General features: G+C 39.9%; 1 protein-coding gene across 1 annotated transcript; it reads right to left on the bottom strand.

Moving 5' to 3' along the window:
- Window positions 1-2,911: 2,911 nt before the first annotated feature.
- On the bottom strand, window positions 2,912-7,293 carry LOC126624307 (LRR receptor-like serine/threonine-protein kinase RGI5). Its single transcript, XM_050293346.1, has 2 exons — window positions 3,838-7,293; window positions 2,912-3,729 (listed from the first exon to the last, which is right to left on the bottom strand). The coding sequence occupies exons 1-2, from the start codon at window positions 6,677-6,679 to the stop codon at window positions 3,347-3,349; spliced, it is 3,225 nt and encodes a 1,074-aa protein (XP_050149303.1). The 5' UTR covers window positions 6,680-7,293; the 3' UTR covers window positions 2,912-3,346.
- Between the last annotated feature and the right edge of the window lie 3,135 nt (window positions 7,294-10,428).

Here is a 10,428-nt window from a genome sequence, read left to right as displayed (position 1 = left end):
AGCACCAAATCGTATAACCTAAGACACATTCTTAAAGAATAATGAAATCAAGGAGAACATTGAATCTAGAGAAACGAAAGGTAGTATATAGGATTTCATTTAATATACGATGTCCTTTATGAATCTAGCCTCCAAGTCACAAGAAAATTCTCCTTTCCTCCAAACCTATTTGCTTGGTAGTTATGGGAAATGGAAGCCTTGGTGAAGTTTGAACTTTCCTGCTCAGTAATTGATGGTGCAAGAGCCTAAATGGCCGATTAAGATTTTCTTATGAAGACTTTTCTAAAGATGGGTCACCTCATTTCTTAAGTGCTTAATGCGAATACTGGAATTCCTCCTTATGCACTGATGTTGCTAAACGTGGTAGAATGGATTAATAGTTTTGCTAAAACCGTTTTGTTTTATTTTTCATTTTGTGATACGAACATGACCGGTGCATTAATGAGATTTGGAGTTATTTTGGGCATTGGCGTGCAAGCTGAGGGTTTTACTTTCTTAAGATTTTAAACTTAATTATTTTTTTCTCACTTATTTTGTAGTATTTGATTAATTTCAGGTTCTTAGTTTATTTGGCAATGTCTATAGGCCTTATTTTGATAGGTTTTCAGACTTCAAGCATTTTGTTTGAGCATGTGGATAGAGTTTATGCTGTTTTGTCTCTCTCCCTCTCTCTCCCACCCACCCATATACTTTTCTCCTCTTATTGAATCCATATTCTCTCCTTTCATCTATTATCCTTATCCTCTATTTATATTATTTTCTTGTTGTCCTGCATCACTTTAGAAACAGAGCAACTGTGGTGGTACCAGATAAATCTCGATAAATATATATGATGTCTAGAAATAGCGTTTATACGACTTTTTATTATCCTTTGCTTTCAGAAGTTAAGACCCACAAGTGGAGAAAAGAAGAGACCAAAAGAAGGTGGCGAAAGAAAGCAATTAGGAACAAGTATGTCGAAGAAATCGGTTTTCAGAAGAGGACAGAGTTTCTCATGTGGTGGGCATGGGGCGATATCTTGATTAGTCCTTGGAACTACTGTATGGAGGCCTCACAATTTGTGGAGGCACCGAAATTTGAATGTAACCTTGCTCCTCCACCTTGACGATTTTTGGTGTGCCATTATGTCTACAATTAGTAGACAAAAATAAAGAAGTCATTCGATATATCATGTCTTTCCATATCTTAAGTAAATGTTTCTTTATATTTCTTGTTCATTTGTCGAATAATAAGTTTTAAACGGAGGGAAAACGCTTGGGGACAGCGGCTCTTCTACAAATGTGTTTCTTTTATCTTCTAGATGTTATTAGTGATGAGCGTGGTTATAACGTAAATTATTATTGGATTTTCAGTTTCATTGTCTGAATCATAGTGAATGCTGAGCATTAGCTGTTTAATTCAAATGATAGATTTAGATTTCTATCCTGTTAGGTGAATGCAAAATGATGGATTTGATGCCTTGATCACTTCAGACATGCCATGAGCCTTGAGTTGATGGATACGTCTCCCTCAGCATGATCTTTTGGACAGTGGGTACACCATGTTATCTGCAGTTATTGGCGTCGGCAGTCGACGTCTTGGAGTGCTTGTGGTAGGTACTGCTCTTGCTTTCTCTGCGGTGATCCTTTGGCCATGAGGCTCGAACCGAGCTGATGAAAAGTACTCAGGTGGATTTTTAGAACAAAAGACCAAGCATGTTATCTGTCGACGATATATACTGTTTGTGGTATGCACTGCACTTCCTGAAAACAGATGGGGAGTGTTTTGTTTGATTCTCAAGAGAATTTGATGCGCCTCTTGCAAAAGGGATTTCCTTTGCTTGTGGTTTGGCTCCTCTCTTTTATTTAATTTTCTCATTTTCATATAGATGAATAATTGTAGTACCAGAGACGCTAACTGATGTGATAGTGTTTCATTTGTTTTCTGTTTGGATCCACTTTGAGGCCTATTTCAATCAAATGACAAATTTCCACATGAGTTGATAGCCAAAAGTTTGGTGTAATGAGTTTATCTATTGTTATTTCGCGAGTAAACATGCACACACATCTGAGCAACAAACCCTCGAGACAAAATGAAGAAATTAGACGGTTTTGAAGGAATGTAGTTTCATTAATGACTAATTCATTTTCCATCTTTAAAAAATTAAAAGTCGGCCTTTAAACATACCATTAATGTAGCGAGTTATCTAGTCCATCAGATCGTTTGCACCAAACTCAACGGTTTTCTTTGGGTTGTGTTCAATTGGAGAGTAATCACCACCCCAACACAACCCAACAGCAAGACAGAAGCTGTGTTCAAGAATATAAGGATGAAATTATGGAAGTACACACATTTGAAATCTGCTGTGCGTTCACCTTTTCTTCTGGGTTGTATTTTTGGCCATAATATCCGGATTTAGAAGATTTGACTTAGAAGACCATCAAAGATAAATCTAACTAAATAATGAAGTTGGTCCAGGTTCCAAAAAAATAAAATAAAATAAAATAATGAAGTTGGTCATAGAAAAGGTTGATTTTGATTAAGTACTATATTGACTAATAACAACGAGGTTTTAGTAGTATTGTTTGTTTTTTTCGTTTATATTTTTTTGTGGATAACGAGTTCAACATCAAATTATTATAATAGGTTCAAACTGGCAAGTTGCAAAACAAAGTGGAAAGAAATGGAGAGAGATGGGGGACAAATCTTGTGTCTAGCAAGCATGTGGGGAATATGGTTTCCATTCTTTCCTTCCTAGGCTCCCCCATGTTTCTGATATTGTTTGCCATACGTGACACATTTTTCGGAAGTGACTTTGGTACACCATTTTCTTTTCTTGTACTCTCTCTCTCTTCAGTAGAGATTGAATAAATAAAGAGAGAATCAACAAGAAATTCATGACAAAATAAAGAGTACTCGGAGACAACGGGAGTGGAAATCAATACCCTTTTCCTTGCCTGTTGCTTGAGGCTGAGAATATGTATTCAATTCAAGGTCAATAAGGTTTTATGGCTGATAAAAATTAGTGAACATGCATGTTATGACATAACCTCTTTATCATAATAAGCATGCTTCTAGTCCGTAGTATTTCTCTTTTCAATGTTGAAAAGTGCCTCGAGTTTAAATTTCCCTCCTCGGTCGGTAAAGAGAAGAAATAACCTCAAGACTGAACGCATAATTAAAGCAAGAAAAGCGGGGGAAGTGTGATTTGAAGCATTTCACCATATTAACCTCTCAAAACTGTATAAGAAACCTAAAACCATCACCATTCAAGCCCATGAATCCCCTCACTGATAGTGTTCTCTTATGTTCTAGAAAATTAATTGCTAATTGTCCTTGGAAGGTTTAGAAAAAGGATTAAAACTAATTAAGTCTGGTTTGAAGATTGCTTTATAAGGGGTTGGGAGGTCTTTCCGCATTCTTCAGGCTGGCTCTTAACCTCCATTAGCAATGCCACCACTTCCTTCATGCTTGGTCTTTCTGCAGGCGACGAGTTTACACAGAACATTGCTATTCCAAGTGTTTGCAGCATCTCTTGCACCATTTGATCCGGTAGGCCTTGGAGCTTTGTATCTAGTATCGATACAGCTGGTTCGAAGCTTCCCATTTTCTTCTTCACCCATTCAACAATGTGTAGCCCGTCACCAATCTGTGGCTGTACAGCACTACGCCCGCTTAAGATCTCCAGCAGAACCACACCATAGCTGTAGACATCACTCTTCTCTGTTATGTTCATCGTGTATCCGTACTCTGCGATTGTAACAGATTGAGATTATTAGTTGAACAAGATTGTGACACAAATACTCTCATAAAACCAATGGGACAACTAATTAGAAAAAATGAAGTAGCTAGTTTTACCTGGGGCAATATAACCATAAGAGCCAGCTACTCTCGACATTGCGTGGTGGTAAGTTGGGGAGTTCATCAGCTTTGCCAGACCAAAATCTGCCAGATAGGCCTCATACTTTGAATCCAGCAGTATGTTATTGCACTTGACATCCCTGTGCAGAATTGTCGGGACACAATCGTGATGAAGGTATGCTAAACCTTGAGCTGATCCAATTGCAATCTTGTACCGAGTTTCCCAATCCAAGTTCCTATTCCCTTGCAATAGCTGCTGCAGATTACCATTGGGAATGTAGTTATAAAGAAGCAGCTTGACGCTTCTATTCGAACAGTAACCTAGGAGTTTGACAATGTTCCGATGGCGAATGTGTCCAAGAATTTGAATCTCTGCAGCAAAAGAGTCTATCGGTTCTTCCTCTTGCTTCGTTTTCCACAGTTTTTTCACCGCAATCAAATCCCCATTATGCAATTCAGCCTTGTAGACGATTCCAGAACAACCTTTTCCAATCACATTTTCCTCCTTCAAACAATCCAAGATGTTATCAATGGTGAAATTGAGCTTCTGAAATGGGATGAAAGTCCATGGATACGAGAAATCTTCAGCCCCCAACGAGGCTGCCATTGCTCCTAAAGATTTCTTTACCATATGTCTATGATTTCGCACAACAAGAATCCACGAGGAAACAACTGCCATGGTTACTGACACCAGAATCACAGTAATTAAAGCAACAGTTTTTGCGGATTTCAAACCATTCTTCAGCATTAGACTTGACGAACAAGTAGTCCCATCAACAGACTCACAAAGATGTGGATTCTGAGCATATGAATTCGAAGAAAGAGTTCTAAAAAATGGCGTAACTGGGATGGCACCCGAAAAATTGTTGCAGGAAATATTCAGGGAAGTGAGACTAGTTAGAGAACCAAGAACCTTAATTTTTCCATAGAGCATATTATGCGACAGGTCCAGTGATTGCAACTGCATCAAATCCGCCATTGTCTCTGGGATTTCTCCAGTAAAACTATTGGAGCTCAAGTCCAAACTGATTGTCAAGCTTGTTACACGACCAATTTCGGGTGGGATTGGACCGGAGAGGCTGTTAAAGCTCAAATCCAGCAGAGTTAGCTTCTGCAGGTTCTGGATAGATTTTGGTATCGTACCCGTGAGTAGATTGTTGTTGGCAATGAGCTTGTCCAAGTAACTTAAGTTGCCAAAGCTCCAAGGAATTTCTCCGGTAAAGCTGTTTCTGCTAAGTTCAAGCTGCTCCAAATTCACAAGCTCCCCAAGCTGAGGCGGGATTTCATCACTGATATTGTTGTTGTGCACATCCAACATTTCAAGAACTGTGATGTTGGCAATCTCAAACGGCAATCCTCCAGAGAAATGATTCATGTACAAGTCGAGGAAAACGAGGTTTTGCAGCTGGCCTATCTCCATAGGAATCTGTCCTGAAAGCTGGTTCTCCCCAAGCCTTAACCTGACTAGAGATTGACAATGTGCAACGCTTCGTGGCAACCCGCCCGACAAAGAATTCCCCAACAGCAAGAGCTTGCTCAGCTTCTTCAAACCGAAAATCTCTTCTGGGATCGACCCAGTAAGCTTGTTTCTTGAGAGATCAAGTGCATAGAGCTCAGTGCAGTTGCCGAACGAACCTGGTATAGTTCCCGATACAATATTGCCCCACAAGAAAAAACTCTGCAAGAGTTTGAGATTGCCAACCTGCCAAGGAATTGTACCTGACAACTGATTCTTGTCAAGCTGAAGAGCAGTGAGGCTGGTGCAGTTGCTGAGCTGGGATGGAATTGATCCGGTCAGCAAATTATCGGAGAGATGAAGCTGTTCGAGAACCACCAGCTTCCCCAAGTCTGTTGGGATTGGTCCAGAGAGATCATTGGCAGAAGCATCGAGAATAACAAGGGAAGAACAGTTTGAAATCTCAGCTGGGATTGGTCCTGACAATGCATTGCCCCAAACAAGCAGGCTGGTGAGCTTTTGCAGTTTCCCCAGCTGTGGAGGAATTGAACCAGTGAGCTTGTTCATATGCAAATACAAATCCCTCAGCTCCGAACAAAGTCCGAGTTCCGGAGGTATTGAGCCAAATATCTCAGTATCATAAAGAGCCAGTGTTTGGAGGTTGATCAAGTTCCCAAATGTGGATGGGATCACCCCCGAAAGGGCGGTAGCCGCTGCGCCAAAAGTTGTGAGGTTAGTGAGCAGGCCTAGGTGGGATGGGATTTCGCCGGTGATATACGGATTCCCTCCAACACGAAACTGTTGGAGGGAAACCAGAGAGCCCAACTGAGATGGGATTGGGCCGTTGATGAGGTTGTCTTGGAGACAAAGCACTTGGAGGGAAATGAAGTTGGCAAGTTGTTGAGGTATTTTCTCTGAAAGTTTGTTGGAGTTGAGTAAAAGGAACTGGAGAGCGGAGAGGTTGCCTAGCTCCGGTGGAATGGGGCCGGTGAGGGAGTTGGAGGACAAGTCGAGGAGGCGGAGGTGGGTGAGTTGGCCAAAGGAAGGTGGGATGGTGCCGGATATGTTGGTGGAGGAGAGGTTGAGGAGCTGGAGATATGAGAGGGAGGAGAGATGCGGAGGGAGGGAGGAGAGGTTGAGGAAAATGTTGGGGAGAGAGAGTGAGATTACTCTGTTTTGGGGAGAGCATGTTATCCCTTGCCATGAGCATGGTGTTTCACTTGATGAGTCCCATGAGGAAAGCACAGAATATTGCTTTTCAGGGAGGAGGGAGAGGAGGGCTTGGCCATCAGAGGACAGAGAGGTAATTAATGAGATTTTGGTCATGGTTATGAAAATCAACAATCTGAAGGAAAATAGTAAATGGGTTGTGTTTTGGACCATTTTTTGAGTGGTTGTGGGGGAAAATTAGGGCTTGAAAATGGTGGTGGTTGCGGTGGTGGTGGTGGTGGTGTTGAAGAAGGACGATGGTGGTGGTTGTGGTGTTGAAGGACGATGGTGGTGGTGGAGAGTCTTAGTGTGAGGAGTGAGAGGAGGAAACAAGATGCATGTGGGCGGAAGTTTGCGTGGTTAATGAGATGGGAGAAAGCTTCAATTTCACAACAAGGTGTTGAAGTTGAATAAGTTGAAGGCATGCATGTGAACAAAAAAGCTTGTGTCACACATCTTTAAAGTGCAATTATTTACAGCTCAGTTAATGTTTTGGTCAAAGCAAAAATGGTGGAGTGTGCTGTTATCTCACCTGAAGTGCTCTTTCCTCTTCTATTTTAGTCCTGGCTGATCAGCCTGTGCTCTTGTGGTGGTGGTGGGGGTGGTGGTAGTGACAAAGGTTCAAAAACTCTTTCTGGACTAATTAACACAACCAGAAATGTTGGTGTGTGTTTGAATAGTTTCAAGGTTGGAGTGGTGGCGCTGTGGTTGCTATGAGGTATGAGGCCTAAGGGAGGTAGGAGACTACTACTATTTTTCTCTTTGCTTGTGTTGTGTTTCCAAGACCTTGAAATCCCCATCCCTGTATGCAATATAGTATCACCACTGATTTTGTACTTTATATTTCCTACACTTCTAGGGAAGGCTTTAGCACCCCTTATCAATTGGATTGCCCAAATTACCCTTTGTGGGGAGTAAAGGCGGGTCCTCATTCCTAATAATTCCTAATACCCTAGGGGCAATTCCTGCACACTGAAGTAGTGTTGCTCGTATCATTTTTCTCACTGTGATAATATTTCAAATTAATCATGCATTACTATACATTTTAAACTTACACATAACAATGCGTTCTTAGTTTGAAATATTGTCTCAACAATATCTACATTGAACATTTGGAAGTCCTCGTCCATAGTATACTTTTTAGTGATAAGAGATACTTGGAACCTTTATTTTAAGGACCACAATGTTGAATTTGGGATCACTTACTTTAAATTGGGGTAAAATTCGACCATAAAATCAATTGGCTATATAAGAAATAGCTTAACTTACTTATAAGCCAATGCAAGGTCTCTCCTCCCCATCAATATGAGACTCATTCTCAACACGCCCCCTCACGTGTGGCGAATTTTCAAGCCTAACATGTGGACAACACAACGGGATGACATGGAGTGCATGTGGCCGTTTGGCTTCACACGTGGAACAACCTGCTCTGATACCATGAACAAAGTTGAGGTTCCACCATAAAACAAATTGGCAATATGGGGAGTAACCCAATTTCTTATAAGCTTATGCAAGGTCCCTCCTCTCATCAATATAAGACTCATTCTCAACACAACCCCTCACATGTGGTGAATTTTTGAGCCTAACATGTGGACAACACAACAGGGTGACATGGAGCGCGTGTGGCCGTTTGGCTTTACACATGGGACAATCTGCTCTGATACAATGAAAAAAGTTGAGGTTCCACCATAAAACCAATTGGTTATATGAGGAATAGCCTAACTTACTTATAAGCCCATGCAAGATCCCTCCTCCCATAAATGTAGAACTCATTCTCAACAAAATATGCCTATCTTTATACATCATGTAATGATTCAACAGTTCAAATTAATCTAAACTGCGAAATGAGGCTATCTGAATCATATTTACTCTGTTGGTTTAATGAAACTAAGACGTATCTATGTAAGTGAATTTCACTTTTCATTGAAAATATATGATCCATAAAATGGTTGCTAAGATGTTACTAAAAAATAAGATAACTACTAAACAATTTTGATGCCAATAGCAATAGAATAATTGAAGTAATAAGATAAGTAACTGCATTTAGGCCTGGACAGAATCAAAAGTTTCAGAGTCTATTAGGGCATGGGGGTGGCAGGCAGTGTGAGGAGGAGAGACTGCTTGCTGCCTAGGGAAGAGAAAATAAAAGACTTTGATGAATTATAAAGATAGTATTGGAGTGAGTGAGGCAGAGAAGGGCATGGAAGATTGTGAAAGTTAAAAGGGTTTGTTTGAAGTAAGCAACCAATTTCAGTGTCTTTTTCTAGCATAATAAACTATGCGACCTTGCTGGATATTATATGGAGGGAGACTGAGAGGAGTCGGGATTTAGGGTTAGCGTGCAGATAGAGGAACTTTTATTAGGGTTTACTATTCTTTTACTGCTGATTACTGTGGTAGGGTGATATATAGTAGAGTGGCTGTGATTTGTTTACCGAGGGAGAGGTGGTGGGTTTGTTTTGGGAGTGGCGCGGGCAAAAGAAAATTTACATGATCACATGAATGAGAGAGAGACAGAGAGAGCGCGAGAGAGAGAAAGAGAGGTGTTTTTGAATATATATATATATATATATATATATATATATATTATTAGGGCACAATGCACTATTTAGGGCTTTAGGTTTTTGACTGTATTGTAAACGATTCATCCGCACGAGATATTCATCTCATTAATGTCCCTCTCCCTCTTACTCTCGCACAAAAAACCATTTCAGTACAATCAATTTAGCAATGTCCCATGAGTTTGATGAAATAGAGAAATAGTGGTGTATAAGAGCATCTTTATCGTAAGTTTAAGATGCATGAACATCTACAATGAAAGATGTATAATGCCTTCGAATGAACATGTTATAACTTAAATATCAATTTTTGAAGTTCATTGCATTGATAATTTAGTGAGCGGGTCAAGATGGATATTTTACATCACCTTAAAAAAAAAAATTTGTTCAACAATGGATTTTGTTAGACTAGATATTAGATTAGCCACCGACAATTCGAACTCACGTTGTCATACAAGGATTCAACACATTTCCATCACTATGATAAAGGGCTACTTGCACCTTGAAAAAAAATTTCCTTGATAACTTTGGCCAACAAGTAATGTAAAATGCACATTCCAATCTCCCATTGGATATGCTCTAAAGACCACACTAAGAAAATATTTTATGACAAAAAATCACATTTTTCCATCTTAAATTTGACGCAAATGATTTGTAACTTAGTTGGTTAAGAACATTCACCTTTGCATTACAAAGTCTTGAGTTCTAATCTCAATCTCTCAAATTCTTAATATTGCTTGTATGAAAGAAGAGAAAAACTTGGTGGTTGGAGATGGTAGCTGTGTGCCAAAGGCTAAAAAATATCTTAAGCCTCTTCAACCAGTTCTAATTGATTTTCGGTTGGATGCTCACATTGCAATTACTATAGCGACCTTTAACCTAGTTATTATTGGACATTGGGCAATTCTAATTGAAACCACTACAGCACATGCAGCTGCCCGTGGAAAAACTGATGATATGGACATTGGGCAGTAAGACGTCCTTGATGCTCTAGGCCCATATCTTATGTCTGTTTGTTGAGATTTGATGCGATGGTTCAATTATCCAATTTTTGAAATAATTGTATAGTCGATCGATTTTCATAATTGACAATAATCTGACCGTAAGGTTGCCGTCCAATTTTGTGAGCTTGATATTTTTTGATTGTCATACTTAGGAGAACTTATGAAACGAAAATCCGACATTCGAATCTTTCTGTTTGGAGAATCTTGGATTGTGACCTAGTGGGGCCACTTTGATTAACGGCTGACCCTTTAGCTAACACGCCCTAAATTATTCTGGTGTCTCGTAATTTATAGGATTCTTAGATAATACTTGTGTATTTTTATAGGCATTGATCGTGTCCTAGTGCTTCAATCATCGGCC

The sequence above is a fragment of the Malus sylvestris genome, chromosome 5 (assembly GCF_916048215.2).
Source record: "Malus sylvestris chromosome 5, drMalSylv7.2, whole genome shotgun sequence".
In the NCBI taxonomy this organism is placed as follows: Eukaryota; Viridiplantae; Streptophyta; class Magnoliopsida; order Rosales; family Rosaceae; genus Malus; species Malus sylvestris.
The sequence above is the reverse complement of the archived record's forward strand: the minus strand, read 5'-3'. Positions and strand labels throughout refer to the sequence as shown.